We start from the raw sequence: 17,297 nt of genomic DNA, 5'->3' as shown, positions 1-17,297 counted from the left end.
ATTTCAAAAGAAACAGCCTTTGCTCAGCGAGCTGTGGACCCATAACACCACACTGGTACTATATTGTACATACAATATATATATGTGTGTATGTATAAACTCCCCTTCCTCTGTGTACCCCCAACAAACAACAAAATATTCTTAAATATAGAAATTACACACTTGGCTTAAATCAATAAAAAGAAAGCAGTCACAGTGAGGCATTAAAAATGTGTACTTCCTTAGATTAAAGAGTACCAGTAGTGTTAAGACTCAAAACACTGAACACAAACTGATTTTCCACATTGTGCTTGTTGTTATTTTATCAAACCTATACCTTAGCAAATCTGAGATATACAAGATGCGTATCCACAACTGAGTGAAGGTGATTATAATAAACAAGTGTTATATTGTGAATCTTTTTGGATATTTATATTGAATACTAAGAGCTAAATGGGAGTCAATAAGTAAACAGATTTTAGTTTCTTACAGTATAAATTAACTTTTCATTTTTTGCTTTGTCACTGACAACCTTTGTTTTTATTTCCTTTTGTTTAGAAAGTATCTTTCTTTAGCAATTGTTTTTTTAAAATAATTTAAAATGCCTCATTTTCTAACTCCTTTTCCATGTTCATTACACTCAATTTGATCATCCTTCTTTCATATGAACTTAGTTCTGGTATGTTTATTTTCACATACAAAATTATATTAGTCTTCTAATTATGTTTTCTTACTGCTATTGTCTGTAGAACACAAGGAAATATAGTTAAATATTTCTATTTCCTCCTCAATAATTTTTACATTTCTATTTGTAAATTAATTCTTTAATCTCACAGTAAATGTTATGTTTTGCATGTCTATAACGACATACCACAGTGTTCATGTATTTTAAGTCAATCTGTAGTTAGATCAAATTTTTAAGCACACTGTAAAATTGTTACAGACATTATACAAGTAAAACCTTTTTGGTCCTTTTTATGTTTATGTTCATTTTACATAATTGCTTATTGGATCTGTATAGGTTTAAATATTCCACATACTGTATTTTCTTAGTTACTTTGTCTCTACTGCAAATACATCAGCTACACTTCTGTTTTAACCTCAAGCCCTAAAGAAGTGGGACTAGTCCCCAATAAATGTGTTGGGCTAACAGATTAACAACTACAAGAAATTAAAAAAAAAATACAGTGGAACCTCGGTTCACGAACGTCTCGGAACACGTACAAATCGATTTATGACCAAAACATTCGCCAAACTTTTGCATCTGTTCATGACCACAGAATCAGTATACCAACAAGCCAGTTTCCCTTTCGGTTTGTGCGCGCAGATGATTTCCGCACGTTTTCAGCCTCACCCTGTGCAGTGATCAAGAGAGAGAGAGAGAGAGACACACACACATGCGCGCGCAAGTGACACGCACACACAGACTGGCACGCAAGAGAGAGACACAAACACAGACACACACTGTTGGGGGCATGAGAGAGACAGACGGATAGACGCATAAGGCTTGCTTTTAAAGAGACAGATCCGAGCATTGTTTTAACCTCTTTGTATTTAATTAAGACTTTTTTCTATTGGATTTTAGCCTCCACTTCACTTCTGTTTACAACGATTGGTTCGTAGCATGCATTGTTGGAATGTTACTTTTCTTGGTGGTTTACTAAATTACGGAATTTTGAAATGTTCATTTTTTTCCCAGTGCTTAAAACACATTAAAAAAAGTGTCTTGCAGTGTTACTTTTCTCTGTTGTTCAAGGTTTTCTCAGTGTTATTCAGTGTTTTTACATTTAGTTTACTATTACACTGTGCACTCTATGGTATAATTAACTATAAGTGTGCTTAAAAATCTTTAAAAAAAATATAATTATATACAGTTCGTAAGGTCTGGAACGGATTAATTGTATTTACATACAATCCTATGGGGGAAATCACTTCGGTTCAACCAAATCGGTTTACGACCAGAGTTTTGGAACTTGTGAACCGAGGTGCCACTGTACTGGACAATTTGATGGTTTGCTCTATGCTCCTTTTTGTTCACATGTTCATCATGTTCTATGGACTCAAAGTTACCGTAACTAATATTCTTTTCTCAAATGTTCTTCTGCTTTTTTTGTACATAATTCCATAATCAATGCAAATGTATATATTATTTATAGCGGTTTCAGTAAGTATTCAGACACATTCACTTTCTGCACACTTTACTATGTTGTAGGTTCAATTTTAAACGTATTAATTGGCTATTTTACTGATCAATCTACATTGAATAACTCAAAATAACACAGGGAAAACTCGTTTTCAGAAAGTTTTGAAAAATAATCTGAATAAAAAACTGGAATCTCTCAATCAAATAAGTATTCAGACCCTTTGCTATGCAGCTCCAAATTGTGGTCCTTTTTCCTTTAATTACCATTCAGATATGTCATGTAGATGTCACATGGGCTGGATGGGCATTCCGGCCAGGAAGGAAACAGGAAGCAGACCCGGAAGCAAGAGATGGACGGACAGCCCCTGGAAAAGATGAGATATCGCTGGGGAGTTTTTATTTCCCAAGCATGCTAGATGGCAGCAGTTCCAGATATCCAGACCCAGTGGGAAGTCAGTAGGGCATGCCGGGAAATGTAGTTGTAGAATGTAGAATGCAGCTGGGCATCCCTCCAGGGGTCATGGGGTGCCACCAAAAGGGTGCTGCAGGGAAACAAGCTACCTATTGTGATGATGGACTTATGTGTGACCCGGAAGTACTTCGATTGGGCAATCGTCCTGGCACCGGAAGTACTCCTGGGTCTGTAATAACCGCATTCCATTATCCAAGCGAGTCAGAGCTGGGAGGTAGAGAGGCAGCACTTGACTGGAGGAGGGCAGTGCGGTGGTGAGAGAATTATTTTAGAGAGAGAGAGAAACCAGTGTTTTTGTGCTTGTTGTGACATAATTGAAGGGAATTTGGTAAATAAACCAACCTTTATTTGAACCCAGGACTGAGATTGTGTGTTGGTGTCAGGGTTTGGGCTGGCTGACGCCCAAGTTTCTATCACAGTCAGCAACCTGATTTAAGTCCAATTGTGGCAAATTTAATTGATTGGACATAGCTTATACCTGTGTATATAAGGTCACATAATTCGCTCTTCATGTCTTCATGGCTAACTACCACTTGGGATTTTTCAAATGCATTTAAAGGTCTCCGAGAGCACAAGGAAAAATATCTCTGGTATGATACGGCATAAAATGAAAATTCCAAGCACTATGTCTCCCAAAGCCCAGGCATTGCTCAATACCTGCCTAATACCATTCCTAGAGTGAACCATGGTGGTGGCAGCATCATGCTGTAGGGGTGCATCTCAGTGGCAGAGACAGACAGACTGGTCAGAATTGAGGGAAGGATAAAGGAAACCAAACACAAAGAGATTCTTGAAAAAAAAAAAAAAAAATACTCCAGAGTGCATGCATTCTCAGACTGGGGTGACAGCTCAACTTTCAGCAGAACAATGGATTGTCTTTGGGGCAAGTCATTGGCCCAGCCAAAAACAGACTTAAACCCCATGGAGAGGCTTAAAGATGGCAGTTTACAGGTGCTTCCCAACCAATCTAATGACGCTTGTGAGGATCTACCAGAAAGAATGAGCTATACTGCCCAAATCCAGGTGTGCAAAGCTTGTAGATTCTTGCCGAAGAAGACTCAAAGATTTATTTGCTGCCAAAGGGACTTCTGCAAAGTACTGCTTAAAGGGTCTGAATGATATACAAATGATAGATTTCAATTTTTAATAAATTTGCAAACCTTTCTGAAAATATGTTTTCACTTTGCCATTATGGGTTACAGAGTGTTGATTGATGGACAAAAATGGAAAATTAATCTGGTTAAAAAAAAAACCTACAACACAAAGTCTTCAGAAAATAAAGGGTCTGATTATTATATATATCCTCTCATCATTCTATCCTCTTTCCCTAGTGAGAGTCATGGTTGTAGATACATGTTACACAGCATATGCACACATACACAGTAGAACTTCAAAAAAAATGCTAAATCAGAATTCCATTAGTCTAGATTTGGTGTGTTTAGGTTGTTTTTTTATTACAATTATTTTAGTGGATACCAGCTATGATTTAGTTTGAACATGTTCTAATATATTACATATAATTTATAGAATTATTACTGACATTTTATTGATTCAGATTACTATTCTTTTTCAAGACCATCACTGTGTTATTAGCAGCAGAGTGAATACATCCACCCTGCAGTTCAATTGCCATTTTTAACTCATATGTAACATGGACGTGATCAGCAAAAAAATTAAATGGAATTAAAATGTTTTAGAAAGGACGTAAACTACTTTTACATCCAAAACTCTGTAAACCTTGCTCCCACTAGTTCTGGCTTTCCTCTCATGTCAACAGGTTTGTACATATAGATAAGAGCATTAATAAATGCATTCAAAGAAACATCTATGATTTTTGATTTTCTACTTCTCTGTTTATAAATGACCAGACAAATCATTGAAATGATACTGTATGAATCAGCACAGTGACCAGGACCTGTCTATTGGATTGCATTTATCAGACAGAATTATTTTTATTCATTTTGCAAACACAGGGCAGATTCAGGATTGATATCTGTGCAGACTCGTATGAGATGTGGATCACTGCAAAACTAATTTGAACTGTCAAAGAAGAACAAAACAAAACAAAAAAATCTGATGCAAGGCAAAAATCAGAATAGAGTCACTTTTAGCTGTAAAGACAATTATCATATCAGACAAGAGATTTTTCATGTTCAACAACTGCATCCAAAATGTTAAATGCATGCAATTTGTAAATGAAAGAATGTTAACTTGGGATATTGTGCTATTCCTTACCACTGTATATTCTAGGTCAGGTTACAGAAATAATACAGGATTCTTAGGTTAAAAGATGTTAGAATTGTCAAGGGAAACTAACCTGGAAGAGCTGCTTGCATTATAGCAATGGATTTGCCTCCTGGAGCTGAACACATGTCCAATATTTTGTCACCATTCTGAGGTTCTAGAGCCAGAACAGGTAAAACCGAAGCAGCTCCCAACAGATAGTATTGCTTGAGCACTCCAGGACGGTGCTTCTGAGAAGGAAACCTTGAAAAGGTCTTACTGACAAAGCATTCCAAAGGGTTCTTTTGATGTCCGGAAATGATGGACTGCAGAGGAACATAGCCCTTTGAGCTAAGACATGTCTTTAAATCCAAACTGCCATTAAATCTGTTCAACAAGACAGCATACTGCCAGCTATTAGGACACAGAAGCACACTTCTGAAAGAAGAAAAAAAAGCATGAAATCAGATTAAAAGAACATTGTTTGTACAATAAACTATAGCTGCACTATAGTTAAACAAACAATATTACAAAGAAAAAAGGTTTGCCACTGGTAACTTGCTTTAGCTACCTAAGTTATCAACACAAGAAGGAGCTGAATCAGCCCTAATTGTGCAAAAGAAACTGTGTACAGAGTGAGTGTGTGCTTCTATTAATATGTCCCTAAAGAGCCAAATAGCCCCTGCAATAAAATGAACATATCCCATAATACTGAAAAGTGTATTTTTCATTTAAGGTATAGAAATAATTCAAAGTCAAAAATATACAAAATGAACCACACTTAGCCATAAGTGGTGTAAGGAAAATGTGCAAATTCTCCAAGTCAATATTTCCAAATGCTAGTACTGATATCCCATGGCATATACTCGTCTTACTGCATTTGAAAGTTATTCAAATAATAATTCTCCAAATAAACACAACTCTGCATATTCGTAGCTGACCTTTTAAACCCATTCAAAATTGTCTCACACTCAAATATCTGGATGGCTTGCAAACAAAGAAGGTACTTTCACTACATGAGAATGAACCAATGACGTTTAGTTATAAAAGCTGTTGTAAATTTGTATTGGAAGATTCAATGGCAAAACTATGCCAAAAATCAAAGGGAAAATCATCTAACTGATTAACACGAGCTAACTTTATACTACTTGCACAAGATGTTACACTTCTGAAATAAACGCCCCTTTTTATGATTTGAACAAAAATGCGACAAACTTCAACTAGACCAAACAGAGTAATTTCAATATACCACAAAGTGTTAGCTCTTGTATGGTTACTATATTTGAACTGTGGCCTATATTCTCTTTTATTTCCTGTATGTTTTATATTTTATATGAATACAATGTTTTTATTAAAAGAACACTGTCCTAAATTACTGCACGTCATTCATTAAATAATTATTGTAGTTGTTATTTTATTACTTAAGAGCTCACATTTGATGTGTAACTCACTCTGGGTAAAAATATCTGTCCAATAAATAAAAGTAAATTTATGCAAATCATTAGTATAGTGGTTGTTATATTGGCGCAGGAACTTTTGGACAATAAAGAATGCCAAGTTATGCTGCCTATGGTTCACCTTTGCGTTTTTTTTTTGTAAAAGTCAAGTTCTTGAAAAACACAATAAAGTAAAAGCTTTAAAATAAAAAATAATAACTTAATAATAATTTCAAATAATATTTTAAAATAATAAATGAATGATTTAAACTAAAAAAGGGATGGTGTTGGAGAAAATCTTTTAATAACTCTTTGGCATCTTGGACTTTTAGGCTCACACGTTTTTCCTGTGTTCAATAAGCTAGTAGTGTTTTAAGAGATGCAGCTGTGTTTAACTTATCCATTAAGGGTGCTGCATGATTACCCATGTAACAATATACTGCCTTTTGTCTTTCTGCTTTAAAGTATGCAAACATTCCTCTAGGAAGCAATGAGTCTCAGCAGCATAGATATATCTATTACTCATGCTTTGATCATCCTTCACCTTTTTAAGTAAATGTGCTTACCTATAATTTTCATGTTATCAGGTAAATGCTACAGATGCTCTTGTATATTCATATCTTAAAACATTTTGTTTGAACAAAGAATTGTTAGCGTATCTGTGATTACAAAGCAAGAATATCATCTTGTATGGTATACTCCAAAGGCGTCTTGTCTGGAGTCCTGAGAACCTTTCTATTATATCAACAAAGTAAACAGGTGATGAAGAGAAATCTGAGATGAAGAATTTTGCCTTATCAGTAGCTGCCATTTATTAAGACTGAATGAAAATTACTCTGAGGAAAAACAAAGGCAACACTAGCAAAAACCAGTTTCATTTGCAGGTTTAAAGCTCTTTTACGCAATGTCACAATCCAACAGGCTTCAATAATAAAGCAAAAAGAACACATTTTAACTGTTAAATAAAAGTTTTTAACATTCAGTTATATCTGAAGTAAACTACAAGCTTAATATTTTCTAAGACAGCAGAGGGCAGTAAAGCATACTGAAAGTTAAGGAATTAAAAAAAAAAGGAGTAAAAGAAAAAAAAATAATAATAACTTACCGTATCGACTCCCAAAGATTGCCCAGTTCTTTTGGATATTGCTGATCAAAATGACTTAGAACAATTTTGGATATCTGCTTTTTCAATGGCTGCCTTTCCTGTAGCGTGAATTGCAAACAAAACAGCAAAAAGGAATTTATTTTGATAATTGTGTTTACACAAGACCCTACAAATACCTAAAAATGTATTTTTTTTAAATAAGAAATATAACAATCATGCCACCCTTAACTCTGAAGCACAGTACTCCATGTATATTCACAGAAACACAAAAAACAAACAAAAAAAAAAAACATTGTTTGTGATTAAACTATTTCACTAAAAAAAGGATGAGCTTCCAAGCCACTATTGCGTGTTGACTGAAATGTTTGATGGTAAGTAAAAGTGTATTTCTTAATGTGGACTGAGAACTTTTATTTATATTATCTAAAGATTTTTTTTTTCTTTCTAGAATAAGCAATACACCTGTATTTCAGGCACTCCTTACAAAATTATTTTCCGAGTTCTGCTCGTTATCTTTCTTCTTATAAGATCACTGTTACATCAGTGATTTATATATGTGAAGATACTGTACATTATTTTCTTCTTTGTTCAAGGCAGTTAATTTGAAAATCGTGATACCGCTGACCTTTACTCAAATTCTGTATATTAATAAAAAATATCATCATATAAAAATATTTTCATTATATAAAAATATTTATTCAGAAGTATTGAACTATCAAATCATGCTTGAAATTCATAGTTTAAAATTGCAGCACATTGTTCTGGGTTAAACATTGAGCCAATAGGATATTTTAACTGATATTTTTTAATTATTAGTCCAAACTACCACTTTTATATTAATTCAACTTTTTGCAGTGGCAACAAACTCTTTTGATCCCTCCTTAAATTTGAAATAAGTTTAGTAAATCGCCACTACTAATGAATATACTGAATAAGAAATGCGTATGAAACGATACAACATTATTGCCTTGCTAGTACCGTTACGGTGAATTACTTGCTTAAACATAAGCACATCTGCCAGCCTCCACTCACAAACCGACAGGTTAGAAGATGCTGCAAGTAAATCAGTTCAACAAGGTGTGGAAAGCAGAGAGATTCAAAAAGTACCAGGACAAAATAGCACCTTTTACACTTGTCCCTTTTTTCCCATGATGTTTACTGAATAATGATTTTTCTACTTGAGTTCCCTAATAGTCGTGAGCACAGCATTCTGCATTACTACACACTGTAGTACTGACACTGATTTTCACTTGTGTTCAGTTTGTGAAACTAATCAATACGGATATATTTTGATAAATAATAACATCTAACAAATTAATATTACTGTACGTTTTAATATAAATTATACTTAAATACGTCACTGTGTTAATATGTGCTTCTCCTCAGTCTTTATGGCAAACCCCTGGATAAATAGACTCGCGTACCACGCCCCGGCTGTACGGACGTTGAAGACTCTCGACTTTTATTTCACCAGTTTGATCAACACTTAAGCTGTGTTTTCTGAAAATTCCAAATTTAATAAAGGTGCTTGACAACCGACACCGCAAGCATATTACGTGCATTCTCCTTCACGTGTTCCATTTAAATCACAATCAACTACGGTCATTTTTCTAGTAACACACTCTGTCCGTCTGCATATTTTTCCCCGCGAACTGTTTTAATTTCAGTTCCTATTATTACACGCACTTCTCTATTTTCTAGAAGTTCCTTCAAAAAACATAAGTGACGTAAATGTGTTGAAACCAAAGTTCTGCAAGTATCGACGTTACATCCCCAAGAGGCAAGCTAGAAATAATTTATTATTTATATATAATATATTTAGATCCTGTATGAATAGTTTGAACTTACTTTGCATGGATGAGTTTACTGAACTGAAGCAGTAATTAACACATCTGTTTTACTCCTTGCTATTTTAACACATTCTGCCATGATTAGTGGAACGAGAGTATAGTGTTTGTGATGGACGTTTGTTTCTTTTCTCAGTCATGTGACAGCTTGAGTTGTTTACTAGACGAGAATATAAGGCAATATTCCTGTGATTCTTGCATTTAAATAATACAGTACATTGTTTCTGAGTGCTTAAGTGGTGGATAATCCTGGGATTCTTGAATAAATAAGAGCTATCAGCGTTGTAGTTCTTAGTTATTTTTTTGTTGTGGCGTGAATTCACAAGACAACATCAAACCTGATATAGTTATTTCAGCTATTTTAAAATATTCAATGTCTGCATATTAACCTCACATTCTATATACTATATGTATATATTGTAAGTGCCACACGGAATGGACGGGCATTGCGACCAGGGGAGGAGATGGTTCCCTACCCGGACTGGAGGCACCAAGATGACACATAAGACATCCTTGCCAAGAGATAGAAAGATGTCAGACCCAAAAATGACTTCATGGGTGGATGGACAGAACATCCCAACCAAGAAAGAAGATTCCTTACTCGGGTGAGAAGCCCCAGACGGATGGACAGGCGTCCTGACTGGACATATTTGTAGTACCTTCCATGGCCAGGATGAAAGGGAAGGACAGGGAAAATCTGGCTGTAAAGGATGTTCGTTCCCCAAGGATGCTAGATGGCAGCAGCCCAAGATAGCAGTGCCCATTCAGACACCAGCAAGGAACGCTGGGGATTGTAGTCCGGTCTAAGGGTGCCGCAAGAGGGTGCTGCAGGGAGATGCACTCCCTGTTATTTGGGACTTCCGTATGAATCGGAAGTGGTTTCAGTGGGCCAGAGCTCTAGCACCGGAAGTACTCCCGAGTCCTTAATAAAATGGACTGCACTTGACTGGAGGAGAACAGTGCGGTAGGGAGAGGAGAGGAGAGAGAAAGGAGAAGAAGCAACTTGTTTGTGCTTGTGTTTATGAAGTATTTGTGTAATAAACACACTTTATTTGAACCCAGATCTGTGTTGGTGTGTTTGTGTTTGAGGTTTGGGGATCACTGGCACCCCTTAGCCCTCCCATTGTCACTGGAGCCAAAAGAGGTGGTACTTCTATTGGACCTTACTGCCAGGATTGGTTACGTTCACTGGGTTTGTTTTCTGCGCTGTGGAAAAAAGGTGAGGAGACCATTGCAAGTGACCCCTCTCACCTGGGAGTGGTACTGCTTACCTCGGCTGAGCTTATTGAAGATCCTACTGGGATGCATGCATGACAAAGCATAGGCAGATGTGGTGCCATTGCACAACTGCACAGTTTATGAGCACCTGGAGCTGTAAGTGAACGACCAGAGGGTGGCAGAATTGAGGCACAAACAATGATGATTGTTCCAAAAACAGAATTCTGGCTTATGCCAGAAGTGTCAATAACTATTTACAGTAATATCTTGCAAATACAGGTATACACAGTTCAATGAACACTAACAAAACCAAGAAAAATAAGTGCAGGTGTTATGCACAATAATTACAGTGACTTCAAAGCAAAAAGTGATGAAAAAAAAATTCAACAAAAATAAGCAAAAAGCCTTTACTTCTTCCTCCTTCTTCTTCAATAGACAGTTCACAAATTACAGACAGAAAATTAATTAAAAACAAAAAGTGAAAAAATTATGCACAATGACAATGATGAAAAAATGTTCACCACAAATGACTACTTCCACCAAAAAACATATATAAATCGGAAGTAAACGGCAAACCTTAAACACTGTTCTATCTGCTCTACCTGCTCAACAGCAAAGAAGTGTCTGCACACCCGAAAACCGGTCAAAAGATGACCCTGGTGGTCTGGACTTTGGGTCTATACCTCTAGTGCTTTTGCTTAGCCAATCATTATTTATGTCTTTCGGGGTCTTCCAATACCAAACAACATTGAGTCAGGCACCCTCCATTCTCCTCTGATCATGTGTAGCGTCACTATTTTCAACCTTCCTTGCTATGTTGTGCTGACTAAGCGTTTATCTCTACAGGTATGTTATATAGTGAACTTTCACCCGCTTCCCTTCTCTGCCAGCAACCTCTTAATCTCAGCGCTCTGCTCTTTCTTCCCCACACCATCTTTAGGCACATGTTTTGCCAATGGGCTGCTTCAATTTGAAAGCGATCCTGTGGATAACATTAGCAGCATTAGACAGGCACCTCAGTGTAGTACTGTTTCAAATCCGGAGAAGCCCTCTGCCTCGAAGGTCTTCAAGTCAGTGGGCGACTTAAAAGAGACCACCAATGGGGCATTTTTACTTGCTGGAGTGCTAAACAACATAATAAGCTATAAATAACTATAATAACCACTACATGTGAAGTGCCTCTAGATACGGCTTATAACACCAGAATGAAATTGTTTATACAAACACAACACATTCCCAAAAAGTTGTTCAACTAAAACAGCTTTCTTTTCACATTTTCTATTGGAAAGCAATACAAACACTTCTGGAATTCAGTATAAGACAGGCACTTTTCTCTTTGTAATGGGTTGATGAATTATTGGAGCCTTTTAGAACTAAGTTTGGGACCCCCATTATACGTTATCTGTTAAGAGAAGCATCCATCTGTGACATTATAGAGAGAGAGAGAGAGAGAGAGAGATTAGAAGCATGTGCTGATACAGCACATTGCCGCACCCACCACATGACAAATCAACTCAGGATCCCCAGGTTAGGACCCAAGTGCAGCCATGCAATGGGTGACACCTCAGCACCACACTAGTTCAGATGGAATGGAACAGTGTGAACTTAAATAAATTCTTATTTTATTTTTAACCACTAGCTGACTTCTTAACTGCTATCCTACACTGTAGTTTTCTTGTGTTAATTTCTATAGTTTAATGTCAAGTTTGGGGAGTAATGTTTATCTACAAATATTTCTACACATTTACCTCAGAAAATAATTTCAGTATATTTTAGAGTGTAAAAGCAATTGTTTCAGGAGACAATAGTAACTCAGATTTTCCTACTTAATTTTACAATCATTGACCTGAGTTTAATCCTTTATATATTAATGTGCTGATTACAGCAGGTACTCTTGGGAGGGACAATGAAGTGTGTAAAGTTATGGATGAGAAAAGAGAGTTTGCAGCTGGAAGCACAGCAGGAGATGAAAAGGCTCAGGGACAGAAAAACAGCTCTCAGTGTAGCGTTAGACATTGCACTCTGCTGTGTTATGTGCATGTGCTTATGCCAGACTGGTAAAAAATGGGCATTTTTAAAGTAATTATTTTTTTTTTAGTATTCACCCTTTCTTCATTAGCAGCTTTTATCGTTTTGATTCAATTATATATAATTATTTGTATGACAGTATGAACAGAAAAAAATATAATAAGGGAATAGTAGAAACATAGAGCTCAGTATTTAATTCCATATTTAAAACATCCAAGCAATTTTTGATCTAACTTAAATTAATAATTAATCCACATCATCTTTATTTATCTTCATTAATAACAGAAGAAAGATTTTCTGTTCATACCACCAACCTTGAGTGGCCAGGGTTGCTACATCATGTATCACATGATTTCTAGATATTTAGACTTATTCCATGTACCTAAAATACCCTCTCCATCCTGAACCCACCCCCCATTTATTGGTTATTGCCATAAACCTAATGAATGAGATCTTGTTGGCACCATACAAAATAATAGGGCTGCATGTTGTGATGTGTTCTGTGGCCAGATTATTATTTTTCAGTGTGCCCAGACTCATCCTAGTAATAATGCAAAAAATAAAAAAGCATATTCTTTAGACTCTTCATATGCAAAGTTGTCAATAAAGTTTGAAACAATTTCAAAATGTTGAATCTCTTTAACTACCAAATCAAAGTTACTTTTCTTCTTTAGATTATGTTGAGACAATTGCATAATTTATAATGCCCTAACAATGTTGGTTCATTAGTGCAAAATGCATCTTAGCAAAGTGTTACTGAGATTTGAGCTTGTCCTTTGTTGTATCTCTGACAAAAGTGTTTGAGTTTATTACCACATTTAACAATCTACTAAATATTATTTAGGATTTTAGGGTTTTGCAGCCTTATTTACACAGTAATAATGAATTACACAATCACGACAGAGAGTTGCCAGGATTTACTGTACAAATTTCAACCTCATCAGAACCTGAGTGTTCAACTGTAATATTACTTCCTCAACACTGCCTCTGAAACAACTTGTAATATAAATCATTCTCAAATCTGTTTATACAATTTGGACTCATAGGGGGGCAGAGACTGTCTAGGCAGCACTGGGCTGAAGAGACAGAAAAACCCTAGATCGAGAGCCCGTCTATTGCAGAGTGCACATGCACAACCAAAAAGAGATGATTTAAAGTCAGTAATTAGTCCAACCTGAACATCTTTAGGAATTTGGGTAAAAAAATCCTGCTGGATATCTATACTGATATGGACTGTGTTAGGAATGAAAGGATGCCACATCATTTGATGGAAATGAAAATTATCAACCTACAGAGGGCTGAACTCAAAGACACCCTGAAAATGAAAGTGAAAAAATGATGCGATAGGCTAGTCCATTTTGCCGAAATTTCATTGCAGCAACTCCAAATCGTACTCAGTAGTTTGTATGACCCCCATGTGCTTGTATGCATGCCTGATAACATCGGGATATGCTCCTAACGAGACGACAGATAGTGTCCTGGGGGATAACCTTCCAGATCTGGACAAGGTCATTACTGAGCTCCTGGAAAGTCTGAGGTGCAACCTGACGGTAACGGATGGACCGAAACGTAATGTCCCAGAGGTGTTCTATTGGATTTAGGTCAGCTGAGTGTGGGGGCCGGTCAGTGGTATCAATTCATTTATTGATTCATTGATGTGCACTAGATGAACCCAGGACCCACTGCACCAGCATAGGGTCTGACAAAGGGACAAAGTATTCCATCCATATACCTAATGGCAGTCAAGGTGCCATTGTCTAGCCTGTAGAGGTCTGGGCATCCCTCAATGGATATGCCTCCCAAGACCATCACTGACCCACCACTAAGCCAGTCAGGCTGAATGAAGTCACAGGCAGCATAATGTTGTCCACAGTTTCTCCAGACCCTTTCATGTCTGTCACATGTGCTCAGAGTGAACCTGCTCTCATCTGTGACCAGCACAGGGCACCAGTGGTGGTCCTGCCAATTCTAGAATTCTATGGCAAATGCCAATCGAGCTCCACGGTACCGGGCAGTGAGCACAGGGCCCACTAGAGGACGTCAGGTCCTCAGACCACCATCTGTTTATGATTGTTTGGTCAAAGACATTCACACCAGTGGCCTGCTGAAGGTCATTTTGTAGGGCTCTGGCAGTGCTCATCCTGTTCCTCCTTGCCCAAAGGAGCAGAAACCGGTCCTGCTGATGGGTTAAGGACCTTCTACGGCCCTGTCCAGCTCACCTAGAGTAACTGCCTGTCTCCTGGAATCTCCTTCATGCCCTTGAGACTGTGCTGGGAGACACAGCAAACCTGCTGGTAATGGCACATATTAATGTACCATCCTGGAGAAGTAGGACTACCTGTGCAACCTCTGTAGGGTCCAGGTATCGCCTCATGCCACCAGTAGTGACACTGACTGTAGCCAAATGGAAAACTAGTGAAAAAATAGTCAGAAAAGATGAGGAGGGAAAAATGTCAGTGGTCTCCACCTGTTAAACCATTCCTGTTTTGGAGGTCATCTCATTGTTGCCCCTCTAGTTGCACCTGTTTTTAATTCCATTGACAACAAAGCAGCTGAAACTGATTAACAAACCCCTCTGCTACTTAACTGACCAGATTGATATCCCAGAAGTTTAATTGACTTAAAACTATACTCTGTCTCATTCCTCTTTACAACCCAAAGACAAGAATGTTATATTAAGTGGTTGTTCTAAGCTAGCTGAACATGAGTGTGGATATATGTGTAAGTAGACTCTGTGTTGAACTGGGGCCCTGCTCAGGGTTGTTTCCTATCTTGCACTTGATTCTGCTCCTTGTAACTCTGCATTAGATTAATCTGACCAGAGAATATTATGTTACTTCAGTGTCAAACTATCAGTAACACTACCTTCAGCTGTTTATGTATGATGTATGTCCTACTGGCCAAAGTGTCGGAGTGTAAAGTACAATCTCCACTACTAAGTCACCAATAGACCATGTGTGAATCAACTACCTGACATAAAACTGTAGAAATATGGACATATTTTATCCCTGTCCTATTTTGTGTAAGTTATTCTACACAAAAGCTTGAGCTAAACAGTGTGTTGCAGATGTATAACCAAGAAAACAGTAGTACAATAAGTGATGATGCAGATTGTAGAGGCAGATGTACTCTCAAAACATAAACCTCTCATTCCTTCCACCTGACCATCCTGATTGCTCCTTGTAACAGCGGATCAACCTTAAGAACTTGGTGAATGTTAACTGCACCCCTTTTTATCTCCTGTTTACAATCTCTTTCAAAAGCAAGTTGATCCCCTTGCTCTTTGCAGAAATATTTCCCATTAAAGAGATTCATTTTTTGACCAGGAGGTGGCAGCATATGTCTAAGCTTCACTATAGGAAGATGTCATGCCTTCTCTAGTGGAAGGAAAAGCCAGAAAAATATTCTTTTCTCAATTACAGGTTAATTTTGGTTTGTTAGTTTCTTTGAAGAGCTGACAGTACCATTAAAATGTGGAGAACATTTAAATATTAGGCTTGCTTGGATTTTTAGAAAGTGCTTGGCATTGAGACTCAGATGTTGACTTTGAGGAACATTAAATATATGTGTGATAAAAGATTGAAGGAAAATAAGAAGTGGGTAATTGTTAGGGATATGTTGATATTTGTATGATGGCATAAGTTTTTGTGATCTAGCTAACAGTTATAACCATTGCTGATATTCAGAAAAAATCTAGACAAAATATGAGCTGGGAGACTTTTAAGCATAACATCATTTTGGAGAAGCCTTTTTTATGTATAAAGTTAGAGAAAACATCATAACAACTGGGCTCTAAGAAAATGAACAAGGATACTAGAGTAGAGATGTCTATATTATTATTTCATATGATGTATAATACTGTGGGGGAAATTGTTTGATGAACTCTGAACTTATGTCTTCCATGATCAGGAGCAATTTTTAGGAAACATGACACACTGGTGAGATTTGCTGATTCTTTTTGTGTTGAAATACATGTATTTTCTTAAGCATATCTGTTATTAATGCATAGTGAAGGAGGGATCTGAACATATATTAAGGATGTTTTTATTGTAGCATACCCACAATCCAATTCAGGACCACAGACAACCAGAGCCTATCCAGGCAGCATCATATGGCCCACACATGCACATACTCTCAGTTTAAAATCCCTGCTTTAAATAACATTCATGTCTTTGGAAATTTAAGGGGAAAGCCAGACTTTGCAGAGGAAAACTCCATAGACAACAGGCTGATGCAAGATTTAAAATAAAGATGCTGCATTAATGATGCAGCAGTACTGATCTTTGCCACAGTCTTTTGTCCAAGTATTCATCTTTACTTGTGACTGTAATTGTAACCAAAGCAAAGTCATTATAAATCAATCATTTATTAAGTTTATATTTTTTAAGACCTTTTCAGCTCTTCCAACATTTTATTTGTCATTAACCTATTATGTTGCATAGGTTCTAATTCTAAAAATGTTGATAGATCGCACCTATTTCTTGAAAAATTATGCTTTTAAAATATATAATACTTTTAAATTGAATTCACATCTAGAGTTATATTTAAATGACTAAAACAACAGTACTTTGTTATTATTTAGCTCACCAGGGAGGACTCACAAACTTTGCTTAGGCCTGTATAGAGCATTCCTGCTTTCAGGTCACCTGACTCACTGTGCTGTATCTGACTCATAGTGGCTATATAGAGAGAATAATAATAAAACACAGGAAAAGTAAAATCTGCAAGGGTCTTATACTCACTGAGACATGGTTCTTTAATGTTTTAGTTAAAGTCAGACTCTATTGCCCACTGCTTGCATCAGTAAAACCATAAAAGTGCTAAAAAATAAAAATGAAACATTTAG

At 36.8% G+C, this 17,297-nt stretch overlaps 1 protein-coding gene across 4 annotated transcripts in view; it reads right to left on the bottom strand.

Moving 5' to 3' along the window:
- nsun3 (NOP2/Sun RNA methyltransferase 3) overlaps window positions 1-8,971 on the bottom strand; it is a 143,293-nt gene extending 134,322 nt beyond the window's left edge. For 3 of the 4 annotated variants that reach the window (XM_039744989.1, XM_039744986.1, XM_039744990.1), the window contains exons 1-3: window positions 8,783-8,970; window positions 7,359-7,456; window positions 4,912-5,255 (exon numbers count right to left, since the gene is read on the bottom strand). In XM_039744989.1, the coding sequence (XP_039600923.1) occupies window positions 4,912-5,255; window positions 7,359-7,456; window positions 8,783-8,920 (580 nt within the window). In that variant the 5' untranslated portion in view covers window positions 8,921-8,970. Of the gene's footprint in view, window positions 1-4,911; window positions 5,256-7,358; window positions 7,457-8,782 lie in introns of all 4 variants that reach the window. The other variant, XM_039744988.1, reaches the window with a different exon arrangement.
- Between the last annotated feature and the right edge of the window lie 8,326 nt (window positions 8,972-17,297).

This window comes from Polypterus senegalus, chromosome 2 (genome assembly GCF_016835505.1).
Source record: "Polypterus senegalus isolate Bchr_013 chromosome 2, ASM1683550v1, whole genome shotgun sequence".
In the NCBI taxonomy this organism is placed as follows: domain Eukaryota; kingdom Metazoa; phylum Chordata; class Cladistia; order Polypteriformes; family Polypteridae; genus Polypterus; species Polypterus senegalus.
Note: the sequence above shows the minus strand (reverse complement) of the source record. Positions and strands in the feature narration are given on the sequence as shown.